Here is a 19,308-nt window from a genome sequence, read left to right as displayed (position 1 = left end):
CAGACCCACAGGAGATCCTGCCCAAGGAAATTTAAAAGTTCTCATCTCAGGCTGATATTTCAGGAATCTGATGAAGTTAGTTGCCAAAACTTCTGTCCTCTAAGTTCTTCTGAAAATCTAAGTTTTGTGCTTTGTTCAGAAAAGTATAGACTATGCCTGATTCTATGACGGTTTCTACCATTCCAGTGTCAGATAATTTGAAAAGTTCTTTTTGTTTGTTAGGGGTTTTTTACTTTCCTGTAAATTGCCTTCTTGATCCCTTTCATGGTATGAGGTTTTTCTACTAGCCTGTGCATAGGAATGCATCTGTGCTAATGGAAATAGACCTTTTCAGTATTTCAAATAAATCTCTAGCGCTTGGTTTGCAGCTGAAATCCAGAAGGTGATCACTGTAACTGGCAGGTTTATACTCAGATGAAGTCTGGTTTTATTTCTGAAGCCTTTCATCACTCTAATGGGTATGCAAAGACACTCAGCTGCAGTACGCAGCCAAAACAAAGACAACTGCATCAACTCAGCTAAACTAACGTTACACACCACAGGGAAATGTAGGACCATTAGGCTCAAACACCACAACCTCTCTCTGCACAAACAAGGATGAATTTCCACTCTCAGTAAAACAAACAAATCACACTGGAGTGCATTTCCTCCCGAGGAGGCGGCTGGACTAGCAGGACAGTACAGCAGCTCCTGTTGCCCCCGTTCTGCCACACTAGAGATCTAGACAGGGACAAATCTCAAAGCATTCAAGAGCCTGAGACCATGAGTCTCAGTTATTTTTTTAAATACTAATGACAGATTGACAGGAAAGACAAATAATTGCAAAGAAGAAACAAGCTACAGCCTGATTGAAGTCACCTCCTTAATTTTCCTCTTTGGATGCCAGTTCGGATCAAGACTCAGGATAGCCCACACCTTACCTAGCCACTTGGCTCTTGCTGATAGGCAGCTGCAGAACAGCTTTTAAAGGCTCACCCTCAGAGCCAGGCTAGGGGTACATGAGGGGTTAGACTAAGACCTTGCCTCACTCCTATGCCAAGTGCTTGAGCAGAGACCTGGACCTGCGCTGCCTGAGGCACTCATAGCAGCAGCAGGAAGGGAGGCCACCCAACACAGTCCTCACACCACCTGCACCTCAGGCTAACGCATGTTTATCCAAGAGCCATCTTTTGAGCAGCATCAAATAGAGCTTCCTCTCTCAAAGTCTGGCTATCTTATTAAAATTACAAGTGGTAAGCAAAGTCAGCTTAAAAGAAACGGGAGCAAAATAAAGCTCAACAAATAAGCTTGCATGCAACCTGTACAAACAGGAATGACTAATGTTAGAATGTCATTACAACACATATACGCGCACACAAAAATATACATATAAAGAGAGGGACAACCACACAAAAGAGAAGCAAAATCTCAGCATGGTGCTTCTAGTCCAATGCATATACACAAACTACCCCGAGATGGCACTGCTGGGTTGTTTTTCTCTGCCAGCACAGGCAACACTTTAAAACTACCTCTCTTTGAAGTAAATGCATGGATTTTTTCCACCCATTTGACTAGCTTTTCCTAGACACTTTCTACTTCTCAGAAGCACTCACTGCATCTCCACATTAATCACTCATTGATTAAAATCGGGACTTTCACATTCTGGGAACTCTTGGGAGATACAACAGCAGCAGTAAGATTTAGGACAATTCTAGTCCTCTCAAACCTAAGCCACAGAACCAAAGGATACAGGCTGGAGAGCTTGCATTAAAAAAATGCACCCCTATCACTCAGGCTATGGCAGAGCTCATCACAGAATCACAGAATGATTGAGGTTGGAAGGGATCTCTGGAGACCATCTAATCCAACCCCCCTGCTCAAGCAGGGTCACCTGGAACATGTTAGACAGGATCGTGTCTAGGCAGGTTTTGAATATCCCTGGAGAAGGAGACTCCACAGTCTCTCTGGGTAACCTGTTCCAGGACTCTGTCACTCTCACAGTAAAGAAATTCCTCCTTATATTCACATGGAACTTCCTCCATTTCTGCTTGTGCCATTGCCTCTTATCCCATCACTTGGCACCACTGAGAAGAGTCCGGCCCCATCCCCTCGACACCCTCCCTTCAGATACTTGTAGACATTCATAGAACGGTAAGGTTGGAAGGGACCTTTGGAGATCATCTAGTCCAACCCTCAGCATAACCCTGTACGGGGTTTGAACCCACGACCTTGGCATTAGCAGCACCACACTCTAACCAACTGAACTAAACCTGCCCCCTGATAAGATCCCCCCTCAGTCTTTCTTCTCCAGGCTAAACAGCCCCAGATCTCGCAGCCTTTCCTCTTAAGAGAGATGTTCCAGTCCTCTGATGATCTTCGTAGCCCTATGCTGGACTCTCTCCAGTAGCTCCATGTTTCTGTTGTACTGGGGAGCCCAGAACTGGACACAGTACTCAAGATGAGGCCTCACCAGAGCTCAGTACAGGGGCAGGATCACCTCCCTCAACCTCCTGGCAACACTCTTCCTAACGCATCCCAAGATACCATTGGCTTTCTTGGCTACAAGGGCACATTGCTGACTCATGGTTAACTTGTCCACCAGCACTCCCGGGCCCTTCTCTGCAGAGCTTCTTCTGATAGGTCAACCCCCAGCCTGTACTGGTGCATGGGGTTATTCCTCCCCAGGTACAGGACTCTGCACTTGCCTTTGTTCAATCTCATGAGTTTCCTCTCCACCCAGCTCTCCAGCCTGTCCAGATCTCTCTGAATGGCAGCACATCCCTCTGGTGGATCAGCCACTCCTCCCAGCTTGGTATCATCAGCAAACTTGCTGAAGAGGCACTCTGTACCCTCATGCAGGTCAGTGATGAGTAAGTTGAAGAAGACTGAACCCAGTACTGACCCCCGGGGGGACATCACTAGCTACAGGCATCTAACTAGACTCTGCACCACTGATCACAACTCTCTGCCTTTCAGCCACTTCTCAGTCTACCTCACCGTCCACTCATCTAACCCACACTTTCTGAGCTTACTTATAAGGATGTTAAGGGAGACAGTGTCGAAAGCCTTGCCAGGGTCAAGGTAGGCAACATCCACTGCTCTCCCCTCATCCACCCAACCAGTCATTCCATCACAGAAGGCTCTCAGATTGGTCAAGCAGGATTTCCCCTTGGTGAATCCATGTTGACTACTCCTGATCACCTTCTTTTCCTCCATGTTCTTGGAGATGACATCCAGAATGAGCTGTTCCATCACCTTTCCAGAGATGGAGGTGAAGCTGACCGGCCTGTAGTTGCCTGGGTCCTCCTTCTTGCCCCTTTCTGAGACTGGAGTGACACTGATTTTCTTCCAGTCCTCAGACACCTCTCCTGTTCTCCATGACTTTTCAAAGATGAGGGATAGCGGCCTAGCAATAACATCTGCCAGCTCCCTCAGCACTCATGGGTGCATCCCATCAGTGCCCATGGATCTGTGGGTGTCAAGCCTGCCTAAAAGATCTCTAGCTCAATCAACCTTGACCAACGGAAAGTCTTCCTTTCTCCAGATTCTCTCTCTTGTCTCCAGGGTCTGAGATTCCCGAGGGCTGCCCTTAGCAGTGAAGACCGAAGCAAAGAAGGCTTTCAGTAACTGTCTTCTCTGTATCCTTCATCACCAGGGTCCTCATCCCACTCACCAGCGGACCCACATTTTCCCTAGTCTTCCTTTTGCTACTGAGGTATTTGAAGAAGCTCTTCTTGTTGTCCTTGACATCCCTTGCCAGATTTAATTCAAAATAAGCCTTAGCCTTCCTCATCACATCCCTGCATACTCTGACCACATTCTTATATTCCTCCCAAGCAGCTTGTCTCTTTTTCCACATTCTATTTTCTTTTTCTCTTTGAGTTTTGCCAGGAGCTCCTTGCTCACCCATGCCAGTCTCCTGGTCCCTTTGCTGGACTTCTTTCTCCTTAGGATGCACCACTCTTGAGATTGGAGTGATGCTTAAATACTAGCCCGCTCTCCTGGACTGCCCTTCCTTCTAGGGCTTTAACCCATGGGATTCCTCCAAGTAGGTCTCTGAAGAGCCCAAAGTCTGCTCTCCTGAAGTCCAGGGTTGCAATACTGCTTGTTGCCTTACTTCTTTCATGCAGGATCCTGAACTCCACCATCTCATGGTCACTGCAGCCAAGGCTGCGCCCAACCTTCCTATCTCCAACCAGCTCTTCTTTGTTGGTTAGGACAAGGTCCAGCAGCACACCTCTCCTTCCTGATTCTTCCACTACCTATGTGAACAAGTTATCACCAATGCTCTGCAGGAGCCTCCTGGACTGTTTGTGCCTAGCTATGTCATCCTTCCAGCAGATATCAGGGTTGTTGAAGCCCCCCATGAGAATCAGAGCCTGCAATCTTGAGACTACTTCCAGCTGTCTGTAGAAGACCTTATCGACTTCCTGGTCAGGTGGTCTGTAGCAGACACCCACAACAATGTCCCCCATATTAGCCTGCCCTTTAATTCTTACTCATAAGCTCTCAGTTCACTTTTCATCCACCCCTAGGCAGAGCTCGATACATTCCAGTTGTTCTCTCACATGAAGAGCAACTCCACCACTTCGCCTTCTCGACCTGTCTTCCCTAAAAAGCACATAGCCATCCCTGACGGCATTCCAGTCATGTGAGCTATCCCACTATGTCTCTGTAACTGCAGTGAGATCATGGCCGTGCAACCACACACAGATCTCCAGTTCCTCCTGTTTATTCCCCATGCTGCATGCACTGGTGTACACAGGCAATTCACAGAGATAGTCAGGCACGCAGGTTTCCCAGGAGGGGTGCAAGAGGATCTCCCATAGCCATGTCTCATATGTACGTCCCTGGCTGCATGCACGCACAAAAGGCATCCTGACTTGAGCTGTGTTTTGCTAACTACCCTGTCTCTAACTCTTCCCTTCCCCCATCCTTCCTAGTTTAAAGCCCTCTTTACCAGGCTAGCCAACCTGTTGGCAAACACACGTGTGTCCTGCTTAGTGAGATGGGGAGAATTTTTTGCTGAAACGCAAAATGCTCAAGTGGCCTTCCTACAAGAAACTTCAGAAATGTAAAACAGGAACCTTCACCTTGCCTGCAATCACCTAGGGTACATCTCAGCTCTTGGAAATGCTATTTTTAAGGCAAGCCTACAGTTTTCATTTGACTCTAATCAGTCCCCACCCTGAGAAGAGAAGGATGAGGAAAGGCTAAAGGAAATGGAATAAAATGCAGTTTTCCATAAATATCAGCTCTCTTTCAGTGCAAGCCATTTGACAGAAATGGGCTGTTCATAAAGATATAGCATTAAGAGTGCATAAACCCTGCAGATGAGGCAGCTCCTACTCCTTCGTGCGGGATGGTCTGTGAGAAGGTACAGGAATGACTGTACAAGACCTGAGTGTGCAGTACAGCTGCTGCCTCTTTTCTGTGCAGTGTTCCCCTGCCCCGGCAGGGTGTGTGGCATCCCACAGGAGGGAGGCTGTAGCGCTACACCAAAGTGAGCCCCAGCAACCCCCAAAAGCTACATCCAGACTGGCACAATGGTACCTTCCAGCATACAACCTAGGGCTAATGAAGCTATCATGCTGCTCCAGCTGCAGCCCCAGGATTAGCTACGAACCCACTTCTAACCAGCTGCCACCACATGACACCGCACAACAAGTTCCAGGTTTCCCACAGATGCAGCAGCCTGCCAAAAGACCTTGTCCAGACATCTGCAAGAGCTGAACAGGATTGAAGAAGTGGATTTCTTCATGACACTAAAAAAAGAACATTTTATGAGCTTTTATTCTTTACTACTATTTTATTCTTTTCTATTTTTAATTTTGTTCAAGATCATTTGTTGACTTCTATTGGTGATGTCTGAGTCAACAGTACTCAGCTAACACTTGGTAAAATGTAAATGCAAAAGATCTGACTACTCCGTGTGCGGGAAAAAAGAGCATCGTGCAATGACCATATATTGCCACTGGAGTGGCATGGCAGAGCAGAGAAATATCCTATTTGTTTGCAATATGACAGGAGCCTGAACAGCTCAGAAGCCTGCTAGGAACCATGGGGTCCTTCTACTTAGAGCCCAGGTTTGTATCCGCATGCTAGTAACTATTAAATCTTTTTTCTGGATGGCTGTGAAATTAAGCTCATGGCTTCCTTTGAAACTTCAGTTATCTGCACACACCTACCATTTCCCTTGGTAGTCACACTGTTTAGCGAGCATGACTTCTTTATTAAACAAAATCTCTTCCTCATTTTAAGAGAACAGCTCAGGAACCTCATATTTTTCTCTCTCCAGGAGGCTCCTGAGAGAGAGCGTCCTGACACACTACATGGAAAAAACTGTAAGAACTGCATGAGTTTGGTAGACTGCATCTGCAGTGGGTTGTGTTTCACTAGCACTACTCCCTCTGAGCAGAGCAACCATAAATCCTCTCAACTGACCAGTCACTCTCTTCATTTCAAACAGGTGGGGGAACTGGTGAATGTGACTGTGGCAGACTGCTAGACATATTCATGCAGGAAGCTCTATGTCTATTCTTATACAGTTTCATTAAAACTGAGCTTACAGCTTGACTTGCTGCTCCTGCATAGGAATGAACACACAGAACATGAACATGAACAGACATGCTCTTGACTAGGCACAAGGTCCTCTTCTGTGCTAGCTTTGCACAGCACTGCCTCAGAGCAGGGACAGATTAGCCCCTCAGCCCATGTCCTCCTAGGCACCAGACAGACTAGTACCTATTCAGTCCTTTGGCTTCTGGAAGACCAGTGCTGAAGTCTGGAGGGTGGGTAGGAGGAGCAGCATGTTATGGGCAAAGAAAGCCCATCAGGCTAAATCAAGTGGCATCCCCTATCAAACAGACCCACCAGTTGAGTCCTTCCCCCACCACAGTAAATGATTTCCAGAAAATAATTTTTTATCTAGATGCTAAGATCCCAACTACTGCTGCCCACAGAATATGTTTTGACTGTAGCAATACACACAAGGGAGCAGTGTCCTTCCTTATAGTGCCTTAGTAATCTCCATCACCACCAAGAGCTCTTTCAGTAGTTTAGGACAGATCTTCCCATTGGCAACATGGAGAGGTAAAGCTAATCATCTAGAGCTCTTTACAAGCAACCAAGAGGAATAAGTACCTCTGCAGTGAGATTCATTAAATCTATTTTAGATGCTTACCTTCAGATGAGAGAAACTATAGTGAATGAGATCATTTCCACACAGCTGCAGACTGTAGGTCTCTGAATTTACAAGAGAGATGCCACATTGCATGCTTCATGTCCCATTGATGAATTTTCTAGAGCAGATGCAGCTGAAGATATTCTATACCCTAAAATATTACTTTCACAGTTCTACTCACCCACCCAGAATGGCTGCTTACAAGATTGACAATTACCTTGTCTCCCAGCATGCAACATTTTCTTTGTAAGGTCTGTTACACGAAGTCCAGAACAGATCTACACTCATAGCTGGCCAGCTCAAGAACAACTGCACTTGTTCCTCTGTCCTGGGTAACTGCGCTGTCTGTTAAAGTCCCTGTCACATCTTGCAGAGGCTGCATGGGGCTGTTCTTCATAAAATACTGCAGTTGCCAGGTTTCCTGATTTCCAATTTTGCATTCTCCTGCAGTCATTGCAGAAAAGTAGCTACATGACTAAAATACATCCCCTACCCATACAAAATTCCCAACTGCACAGTTAAGATAACTCATTGTAAACCAGTCTTTGTTGAAAAGCATTCAGCTTATGAGGGTGAGGAATATAGTGGTGAGCAATCCATAGAGTGCTAGCATGAACTGAAAAGGCTCCAAGTAAAGTAAACAGTGTTTGTATTCCAATCCGGGTACAACGAACAATTTCTAAGTCACTACTGAAAATGGAACTTGTTCCTTAATTTACCTGTTATTTGGACAGAAAGAGCATCAAGGTACATCTTCTGGGAAGGTGGTAGCATCCTCCTCTCTTGGGGTAGGTCTCCTTTGCAGAAGTGCACTGCTGATAAGCTGCTGTTACAACAAGTCCTTAGCAGTCTCCCTTCTTAAAAAAGGGAGGCTATCTTCTTTGTGTTAGCAAGCTGCAGTAGCCTGTTCAGAATAAGACAACTTATTAGCTTAGCTCAATCTGACAATCCAATTTTTGAAGTCTTTAAAGACACATAAAAGAATGAGAAACCAGCCACAGCATAACACAGAAGATATTTTTGAGGTAGGCTCAGACTCAGGTCTGGGCTCACAAGTCCTTTGTTTCCCCACTGCAACCAGCACTCTTTACAAGGATGAAAACAGCAGGTTTTTTCACTCACTTCCTAGGTCTTGACTGAACAGTGTCTTTTCCTGACTCTTAATCACTCCAAATAATTAAGTCTCATTATCTGAGACTATGCTTTATAGATATATAGAAGAATAACAAGTCACATCAGATCTTGTCTTCTAAATCTGACCCTTTTGCACTAGAGTATCCTAATTCTAGATTCGAAACACAGCTTATCCCATTCTGGTCATTATATTCAAGTAAACACACATTCTAGACATTTGTAAAAGCTGAACTGCAAAGTTGCTGCGATATATTTTTCCAGTAAAAGAAAAGAACAGCAGAATTCATGTTGCTGTAATGCAAATGAATGTGGTTTATCACTGAATGAGTGTGTTTCCTCTGAAACAGATTCTGATTCCTTGAAAATGTCAAGTGCTCACTGCTGCTGCCTGACTTAATGACCAGCAGCATCTATTGCACAGAGAGGATTCAAGATGGAGAAAACTCACCAGGCATACACAAGCGATACCTCATCTTTGCCATAGCATTGTAAATTGCCTGCTTATATACTTCCTTTTAGTTACACAAAGTTTGGCTTAAGTTCTTCCTTTCCTGCCACCCTCTGTATGTGTGCTAACTGGCACACAATAATGGCGAAAGGATAACCAAACATACTGAACAGCTTGTTATCTCTAGGTAGGGTAAACAATAAACATTAAAGACATTCCTGTCAAAAATAAACTGAAACAAACAAAACCATGTCCTCTCCTTCCCACCAAAAACCGCAGAGCCTTGCAGCTGTTTGATACTCTGGAATTCAGCATTTATTAAACAGGAGTGTTGGTTGATAAAGGGACTGGAAGCGCAAAGGTCTCGGAAATATTTACTGCTAAACATACTCGTGTATAGCACCTGTTGAGAGAAATGACAAAAGCAGTCACCAAAGAGGGGGAAGCAAGCCCTAATTTCTCAGCCGATAATCTATCTGCAGGTGGCGGGGTGAGTCATTTTCAACTTGGCCTCATTAACTATGCCCTACAGTAAAGCTGTCCTAATTTCAACCACTGAAGGACCAGCCTGCAGAAGAGCAACATATCTGCATATCAACAAATAACATGCTTACCTACAAGCAGTGAACCCACACAACTCACATGCAAATTGCCAACTTAGCAAAACATGTGGTTGATGCGTGCAGAAATGCTGATTTTCAGCTCTGTTGCACCAAGCAAGGCAAGGTGGGCAGTTCACAGTCATGAGGAATGACATAGGCTCCATGACCTCTAGTGTTACGAATGAGGCAGAACTGAACATTAAAATTCATCTTTAAACTAAGTTTGAAATATGCTTGTGAGAGAGGACTAAAGAAGCAATCTGATTTTGGCTGTACTGTGATAATAAATAATTTACTCAAAGGTCACACACAGTTGTAAGGTATTTGTTTTCCGCTAGTATTTAACCATAGTCTCAGATTTCTTTCATGATCCCAGAACCACTAAAATCCATTGCTGAGACTCTAACTAGCCCACAGCTCTGAGAAGACAGAAGTCAAAAAGCCTCTGAAACCTCCCAATTCCATAACGTTCCCAAATTATATGAATCATGGTGGCTTCATTTGCTCTGCCACGTGATTTTGTTACAAGCTCGCCTAAACTTTCTTTGCACTCCACTTTTCTTCTTTTTTTTTTTTTTGGGGGGGGGGCAAATCTCTTTTTTAGGTGAGACAGGTAGAAAAAGAATGTTCTATGATTCTTTTCATCTCTTCTCCAAGTCCTGTGGTATGAACATTGGCGCTACACCTTTTGCAAGAAGAGCAGAACATCCCTCTGAAGGCTAAATTACCTCCAAAGCTAGGTGGTAATTTGAAAAATATCATTTAGAGGTTAGGGTTCGGGGGAGGGGGGTCTGTATTTACTGCTTCAGCGAAGGGTTGCAGCAGTCAGGTAAGAGCAGTCAGCTTTTAGCACCACATGAAAGAGTGGTTTGCAGTACTAGCAGGCAAGTTTCGCACTCTAGACAGGGTCTGAAGAAAGTCTGTTTGCTCTCATTCATATAAAGTTTCCATGTGGCATATACAAATGAGCCTGAACTTAGTTTTTTCCCTCTACCAGTCTGGTAGCTTGGAGACAGCATTATTACTTAAGAGAATGTCACATTCTCATCAAACTGCAATTAACTTTTTTTCAGTAGAATTATGTCAATTTATGTAATCTTGAGCATCTGTTTGACATTGCCCCCTACCAAGTCACAGCTGGCCAGCAGCTTCAATCTCTTTGTATGTTCCACTCTTGCCCACCATCTACCACAGACAACAGCAAATTAACTCTCCGTGTTCTTCCTGTTCACTCTTTGCAAGAGTAATGATCTTTCCAAAATGTTGTACATTAAACAGTACCTCCCAGAGCAGAGAAAGAGCTTCAGGCTCCATTAGGACAAAGCTATTGGCAGCAAATCGTTGCAAACACAAAGTGTGTCTTGTGAGTTAGATGGCTTGCTCACTTCAACAAGTGTGTCCCGGCTTGTATCTTTGTACTGTGAGCCCCACAGAAGACCACAGTTTTGTGCTCCATACCCTTCTACCTCTTGCCAATCAGCATTTGTTTGCCAATCTGAAGCTATGAATCCAACACCTGAACTGGCTAAAACTGGCACATGTCCTTTAAATAGTTTAACAGCTGCACCCATGCGAGTATCTGCATCTTTCAGAAGCATCTGAGTACCAAAGAGCTGATCTCCAGCATGCAAATTGGCCAAAAACGGGGGGGGAGCCCTATTTCTATGACAATCACTCCTACAACTTTCCACCTGCCCAGCTCCCCTCCAGCACATGGAATAATCAGTGATGTGACAGTAGCTACTATTGGCCAGTAAAAGCTCTCAGCTTCTTCGTACTAAGTAAAGACCAATCCAAAACTAACCCTGCCTTTGGAGACAAGCTGCTCTCCCCCTGTATCAACTACTGACTGGTAGCAAATGAGGATTCAAACCTTTACACTCTTTCACCTTCACTGGTCTATAGAAAGAAACACAAGCGGAGTGTTTTGAAATAGGAAAAAAAATAAGAGAACAAAAAAAAAGGATGTGGTAAAGTTTATGCCATATAGTAAGAGTAGGCTATCATCTGTAGGCAAATTCTATAGACTAACCCTGACTGAAGCAGTGCTGCTGATATGCTTACTGGGATTCAGGTAAAGTAATTCATATTTTAATCTTTCTCTAAATTTTTTCAATAATCTGATAGAAGCGTTGACTGTAGAGCACTATTTTTAACATAGCCTGATGATTATTTATTGTAAAGATCAAAATGCAAGATGAAATACGTAGTGTTGCTTGTCTTAGAACAGAAAAAGATTTCCACCTTCAGTGGTATGCATAAATAAAAAAAGAGAGAAACTATCCAACTACAAATTAAACATATGGCAGATGTGGGACCTACTGTTCTTTATTGCACTAACTCTTCTTACTTTTCTCTTGTGCATCTGCAAAACAGTAATTTATACCTAACATGAATAATGACCTAGAAAACAAATATAAACAACATCAGCTTCACAGCAGTAACATTATTTGGTCCGTATTGATTAGGAAAGTAACTGTGACAAATGCTGTAAAAGTCCTTGCTGAAGCAGTGACCTGAATTTGCCTCATTCTTTTGTACTGCAGCTAAACTGAAAAGGTTGGTTTGCTGTGTTCTGTGTCATCTGTTTATCATTTCCTTGCTATTAAAGCTACACCTACGCTTACAGTAGGCTTCAGTAGGAGAATGTTTCTACCTATGAACCTTTCATGGATAAGCATATTCTTAATCCATCCCTTCCAGTCTTTGCTAACATATTGACTTATCTAAACCAACTAGCATCAGATGAGCTCAGCTCTGAGTTCCAAGAAGAAACCCATTTTTTTGCTGCTTTGAAAAAAAAAAAAAAAGAAAATCATTAAAGGTAATACTGTAAAACCTTGATATTCCATTTCATAGATCAGTAACTTTGCTACCTGCTTAGCTACGAGCTCCTGCTCACCGTTAAGCCCAATTAATATTTAACTAGTCTATACGAAATGGAAAATCCTCACTCAATAGGAGAAACAGGGAGCACATGGAGCGGTGACAACACTGCGTCTGGACTGGCTAAAGCACTCCCTCTTAAGCAGTGTTAAGCATGGGCTCTGCCATTATTCTTTGAATTACAGAAATTGTCTGAAACAGTCCTAGAGCTGCTGGCAATTCTTTCAGAAAACTCGTGGAAGATAGTGGAATTTTCTTCAGAAGATAGGAAAAGAAAAACATGGTGCCTGTCTCTAAACGAGGTGAAAAAGGAAGAGCTGGGAAACTGTGAGCACTAAGACTTGCCTCAATATTCGGAAAAATACTGGAATCATCAATCAAAAATCTGTTTTCAAGCACCTAGAAGACAACACAGTGGTAAGTAACAATCCACACAGATTTGTCTGAAAATGACCGGAATCATAGTAATCCAGCTTTCTTCAGGGACAGACTGACAGCACTTAGGGACAGGGTGTAGGAGGGGGAAGTAGACTTCTAACGCTATCTCTAAAGTAATTCTCATTAGTAAGCTAAGGAGACACGATCTATACGAAACTTCTATATGATGAGTGTGCAATTCACCAGTACCCACTGAGATACCAATCAGTCTCAGGCATACAGGGAAGGTTCATTTTTTCAGGGTTCAGTATTCTCTTAACATACTATTAATAACTTGGACAATATAATAAAGAAGATGCTTTTTAAATGACTGTATGCTCATTTGTTAAAGAAAATGATCCTTCAAACAATTTTGGGCAAACATTACTCTGTGTGGACTGTTTGCGAACAACTCTCTCAGACTACTCAAAATGTGAAATTAAAATTTGAGACGCATGAAATGATTGAAAACATCAGACCTTTGAGAATAGGGCACTCCACCTGAATACTTGAAATTTCCATTTTTGAGACTGGCTAACATTTTCTTGAAACTAAGCATTTTCAGGACTAATGCTACATGTAATTGGACTAACAAATTTAAAGAAAATGCATTCAGTGAGATAGGAACTTGATAAACGTAGAATCAAAATTCATCCTTTTAATTTTAAAAGAGATCGCAAGCAATTTTCTGATGTCTATATCTAGGATGTGGAGTGTTAGATTAACAGGTGCTGTCCACACAAAAATATTTCTTGCTGTCTTATTTTTCTCCAACTAAAGGATGCTCCCCCCAATAGGACTTACATGCCGACATAACAGCACAATACTCCTATTTCCTCCTACTCGTCCTGTATCCAGGTGAGAACAGTGTCTGCATGCAATGATCCCATATACACATGGTGCCAATACATCTCCACCTTTAGTGGATTTATCTCACCTAATGTGTACCACAACCACATGATTTCTTTGAGCAGCTACCTCACATTTGTTGCTCAAAGGGATTGACTCAATTCCAGATCGACTAATAAACCAAAGTTTTCTTTTGTCTCATTTCTGACAGACAAATCCACTGATAACAATCAGATTTAATTTTGTTATTTCCTAAACGCACAAAGCTGCGACTGTCCCACTCACGTGGCGCAGACCGCCTGCCCACAGCCAGGCCAGGCAAGGCCCCGGAACGGAGGGCACCTCCCCATTCCATCTTGCTGGCAGCTCTCCCTCGCTCGCACCACAGGGTCACCACTGAACCGCTGCAAGGGACGAGTCCCATGTGAATTTGTGAAACACCCTAGTAACCTTCCCCTGGCTCTTTTCTATTCATCCGTTTTCTTGTAACCACAGCCTCACCTACTTAACAACCCTTGTTCTAACCCCCAGGCTTTCTAGTGTTACTTAGTTATTTCTAGTGTGATTTCCTGAAATCCAAGTGCCTTACACCTTTCCCTTATCTGAAAAATCAGGTATTTCATCAAAGACAACATTGTTCTGGCAAGGTCCGTCAAAGGCCTTGTGCTTCTTATTCCATTTACCATGCCTTCAGTTACTCTTTAATTTAAAATCTGTATGAAGCTTTGGGCTAAGAGATACAGAACTGCTTTAATTACATTTGCCTCTCTTTCCCGCACTAAACTGACTGTTTTCCAGATGCACTGATTCCATACCTACTTGATAGACTCCATAAAAATTCCTGGGTTGGACTTTCAGCTTTTTGTGCCAGTTCTGTTAGGAGTCTAAGCTAGCAATAATCGGGTTTCCCCAACCTGAGCATATTAAGCTCTGAGCTCATTCTCAGTTCAGATACAATTATTTCCACTATCACTTATTTGTTCCAGTAAGTTATCCTACCTCCAGCTTCCAGTATAACATCAGCATCCCTATGAAAAGCAGATTTGGCAAAGCCCAAAGCCTATCCATATTGTCAGTTAATATTCAGCAGCTCTGCTTGCTCTTACTTTCTCTCCCTCTCCTGCTCCCAGGCTCACACATGCATGCATGATCCCTTTCTCTCTCTCTCTCTCTCTCTCTCTCTCCTCCTCTCTCTATATATATGCATTTATGTTGTAATCATGAAAACAAAAAAAAATACTGTTCTTTTGCTTTCTTTAGTAAAGTCCAGCCCTGCATCGTATTGATTATTAGCTACCTGTCTCCTTCTGTCCTCCAAATCAGAGGCTCCTTTCTTAACTAGTTTCTCAAAACCCCTCTCCGTTGCTTACTCAATTAACTCCTAGACAAAAGCCCAGTCAGCCTTCTTAAACTGACCTACTCAAAAACTGCATCAAACACAAGCACTATATGAAAGAAAATTATCCATGTGAGTGCAGAGACAGTAAAAGTATATCACCAAAGGCTCCTGATGCATAGGGAATCACAGATGTGCATCATATTCAAAGTAAATTCCCCGCTATCACTTTGACCTGACTTAATAGACATAACACTCATTTCACAAATTTCTCTGTAATGAAAGAACTGAACACAAGCATTATGGAACTTTAAATAGACATACAAGTTACTTGCTACAAGCAGTGCGCTTCAGAATCCTTGAAAGAATGGGTTTGAAGGGGCCACTACATTCAGGATCTGAACGGGGTTATCCTAAAGGATCTGACAATCAATGGATGCTGACTACCTGCCTGCAAGAATCAGGCTCCTTTTACGACAGATTAAGCCATTGAGAATAGAAATAGAAAGATCTGTGCTTAAAATGAGGACTCGCTTTCAAAATTAGGCAAAGACTGATCAAGTGTCCAGCTCAGTTTTGCAGGGGGGAGAAAGCATTGTATCTGAAAGTATTCTGTTCTGATACATACAGAGACTAACCTGGGGCCTTCCGTGCTTCCAACCTATTCTCCCTGTGCTTTAGGGGAGAAATGACCAACCACAGCGAGGAATGTAACTTTACCAGCATCGACAGCTTAGCAAAGACTCTCCAGTTTGGGATTTCCATCCCCACCTTCATTCTTGGCTTGATTCTCAACACCTTGGCCCTCTCCATGTTCTGCTGCTTTTGGAAGAAACAGACTAAAACGTCAGTCTACATGATCAATCTTGCGATTGCAGATGTCCTGCTGCTTCTCTCGCTCCCTCTCAAGCTGTACTACTCTGTCGCAGAAGCGCCCGGGCTCCTGTGTGCATTCATTGAGTCTCTGTACTTCGTCAATATGTACGGAAGTATTTTCATTATTGTCTGCATTACTGTCGACAGATACATCTGCATAAGGCACCCCTTTAAAGGCCGAGCTAATCAGTCCCCTAAGTGGGCAATCTTTATTTGCTGCTTCATTTGGGCAATAGTCTGGCTTTGCAGCAGCCCAATGTATGTGTTTCACAAAGACGAGAATTTAAAGTGCTTTCACAACATGTCAGAACAGGCCTGGAGCATCCCTCTCATTGTTTCTGTGGAGATTTTTGGATTTCTGATCCCACTCTCAGCAATGGTTTTCTGCTCTGCTCAAAACATCTCTATTCTTCTGAGTCAAAAAAGCAAAGATAAAAAGAAGGAAGAAGACAGTGGCTCCTTACGAGTCATTACCATCAACCTCGTGGTATTTTTGGTGTGTTTCACACCAGTCCATCTCGGGATCTGCCTACAGTGCCTGGTACGACAGCATGTTATAGAGGACTGCAGTCTGAAACAAAACATCAGCTTCTTCATTCAGGTGTCAATGATATTTGCCAACCTGAACTGCTGCCTGGATGCCATCTTCTATTACTTTGCTGCAAAAGAATTTTGTGAGAAAATGAACATGAAGAAGATTATTGAACTATGTCCTGTCTTTAAGCCTTGTGCTACGAGATGGGATTGCTTGCAGTGGAAGAACGTCTCTTCCTCAGCTCCTACTTGCCTTGCAGGACTCTGAGAGTGTTATCCCTGACACAGTAGTAGAATCACCCCGGTCACGGCAGGGAAGAGGAAGAAGAAAGGACAGCATTTTTCTGGTGAATGGTGAACAGGTTCACACCTGCTACACATTTTTCTTCCTGTTAATGGTGAAAGGGAAAAAATTGTTAGGAAAAAAGGAATTTATTATCATAGTCCTTCATCTTCATGGTATCTGTTAAAATGTGAAAAGCTTGCCAGAGTAAAACAACACAAATCATCAGAAGGCCACTTAAAATCAGCCTTCACCACCACTGCACCAATTTTCCCTTTGCCAACATGACCAGAAACTTGCTAGGGCCAAAAATAGAAATAACTATTTCAAAACTTCTTTCTAACTTAGAAGATAACTGAGAGTTAAAAGGTAATATAGGACCAAAAGTCTGACTCCTCTTCTTTGCGTCTGTAAACGTTGCATTACATTACTGTCAGAACTCTTCCGGTGTGAACAGCTTGGCCAGCCTCTTATAACATTGAACCATACCTTCCGTAAGCATTAGGCACCAGTGTGGGCCATTACTGAGGAAGACCCTGTTCTGCCAAATGGAGGATGGCTTGCCCAGTATACATTCCTGAGCGATGTACATTTGTGGTTATCTACACTGAGGAATCAGCACCGTTTTCTCCAGCAATTTTAAAACTGGCTTTGCACATGGAAAACAGAACTGCTTCAAATACTGCATTTACTGAAAGATCCCACATGATCAGCTGTGGGTAATCATCACTATATTTATGCCAAAGATGTAATATGAGATAAGCATTAAAGCTTTCTGCCTGCCTTCTCATGCTTTCTTGGAAGACAGGACTTATGGAAGCAACCATAGCATCCCAGAAAAACAGGCTGGGACCACCCATCTGATAAACTCTTGTCTCCCAGCCATGAGACAGGATCAGCTCCATCCACCTCATTCGTCAGAGAAGCCTTCATAACTCTGCTTTACAAACCTCTGGAAGACTGATGCCTCACAACCTTTCTCAGTCAGCTCTCTGGTACCTCACTACCCTGTACCATGTGTAAGTTTGGCCTTGAGTTTAAACTAAAGACTTTATTGTTGCAGTTTAAGCTTTCTATTTCCTCTACCATGATATTGATATGATTCATTGTGCCTTAGCCAGAAACATTTTCATATAAAGAAATCTATCTTGGTGCCTTTTAAAAATAGCTGTAAAAATTGTTTAAGATTGCTTAGAACCAGGTCTTTGTTTCAGAGTAGATGTTATATTTATTGAAAACGTGAAAAGAAATTGGCTTCTTCTCTGGAGCAAAAAAGAGAAATGGGGTGGGGGGAGGCTAGTTTGCTGGTTTTGAAAATAAAATTTGCAGTCAACTGATTTCTGTACAAGTTACTGATTGTGCAAGTGGGAAACTGCACATATCTAACGTGTGAATGTTTGAAAACTTGTTAGTATTAAAAGCATGACCACACTTGAGCCATGGAGGAGCTCAGAGGAAAGAAAGGTTTTTATCCTCTTCTTCGCCATTATCTGCAGAGTAGCAAGAGGAAGAGCTTCCCAAAACAGTAGGTTCTTAAAATATTATTTACTATTGTCTTGATTATTCAGAAACCTGCAGCCTTTTCAATATGAGTTAGTCTTTCTTTTTGCACCTTTGATATTAATTTGTGTCTGAAAGACGTGTAGGAGAAAGAATATGTCCTAGCAAATAAATTGTATACATGAGCTCTGATTTTAAAATATATTTTAATTCCTCAATATGATGGCAGTGTATGATTCTTAAATTATTGCTTCATGCCAAACTTTTACCATTTTTCCCTTAAAACAGCTCCAAGACTTAACTGGCGATTTTCCTTTCCAGAAAGAACTCTGGGTTCATAACTATGGCAGCAGATAATAACTGAACTACCAGAAATAAATAAAAAAGTAAAAGCAGGAAAGATAACCACCCCTAGAAATTTGGTCAATTTTAAATATTTTCTCTCAGCAAATGCTTGACAATTCCCAGTCAAATCCCTACAATATCTTCTCCAAAGTGCTCGGAGCTTCTTCTTGCATGACTAGTCAATTATCCAAAACTTCAAATTAAAGTTGGTGCAATTTGCAACTCTGCAAAAACTCGGCACTTCTTAAGGTACAAAGTTTAAAGTTTATCAAGCACATGTGATGCGTGATGATACAGTAGGCACCCTGCGTAGGTCAGTGGACAATGCTAAGCCTGGGGTACGGCTGAGATGCCAACTGGCAGAACCTCAGTCCGGAGGGACCCTGATAAACTCAAGGACTGGGCCAGCAGAAACTTCATGAATTTCAACAAGTAAAAATGCAAACTTCTGCATCCAGGGTGGTATAATCCCATGAACTGGCACAGGCTGGAGGCAAGGGCTGATGCAGATGCCCTCCTGGAAAACTGATGGCGGACACCAGGCTGTGGTATGGTGTGCTCTTCATGTAAATAAGGCAAGGAGGACACCAGGCTACATTAAAAGTGTGGCCAGCACATACAGGAAAGTTATTACTGTCCTCTATTTGTGTTACTGAGGCTGCACTGGAATAGCATGTCCAGTTTTGAGTCTCACAGCTCAAGAGGGATGAGGAGAAACTGGAGAGGGTGAAGGGGAGGGTTAGGAAGATGACTAGGGCACAGGGCAGCCAGCCTGTGATGAGAGGTCAAGGGAGCTGGGCTTCTTTCGCCTGATGTGCCAAAGGGGTAGTAGCAAAACCAAATTCTGCCCAGCAGTTCCCAGCAAGATAATGAGGAGTAATGGCCTTTGGTTCGGGTTCAAGATGAGGAAGAACTTCTGCATTAGGAGGTAAGGCA

At 43.0% G+C, this 19,308-nt stretch overlaps 1 protein-coding gene and 1 long non-coding RNA gene across 2 annotated transcripts in view; one reads left to right on the top strand and one right to left on the bottom strand.

Annotated features, from left to right (window-relative positions):
* LOC134144358 (uncharacterized) overlaps positions 1-19,308 on the bottom strand; it is a 48,892-nt gene that overhangs the window by 10,078 nt on the left and 19,506 nt on the right. The window contains exon 2 of the long non-coding RNA XR_009959336.1: positions 7,882-8,066. This is a non-coding gene — a long non-coding RNA (uncharacterized LOC134144358). The remainder of the gene's footprint in view (positions 1-7,881; positions 8,067-19,308) is intronic.
* On the top strand, positions 15,523-16,512 carry LOC134144224 (G-protein coupled receptor 55-like). Its single transcript, XM_062582998.1, has one exon. It carries the CDS (start codon positions 15,523-15,525, stop codon positions 16,510-16,512), a length of 990 nt encoding a protein of 329 aa, XP_062438982.1.

Source organism: Rhea pennata, chromosome 9, assembly GCF_028389875.1.
Source record: "Rhea pennata isolate bPtePen1 chromosome 9, bPtePen1.pri, whole genome shotgun sequence".
Classification (NCBI taxonomy): Eukaryota; Metazoa; Chordata; class Aves; order Rheiformes; family Rheidae; genus Rhea; species Rhea pennata.
The sequence above is the reverse complement of the archived record's forward strand: the minus strand, read 5'-3'. Positions and strand labels throughout refer to the sequence as shown.

What these genes read in the sequence shown, in the direction of transcription:
- LOC134144224 (XM_062582998.1), top strand. Translation starts at nt 15,523, where the DNA reads ATGACCAACCACAGCGAGGAATGTAACTTTACCAGCATCGACAGCTTA.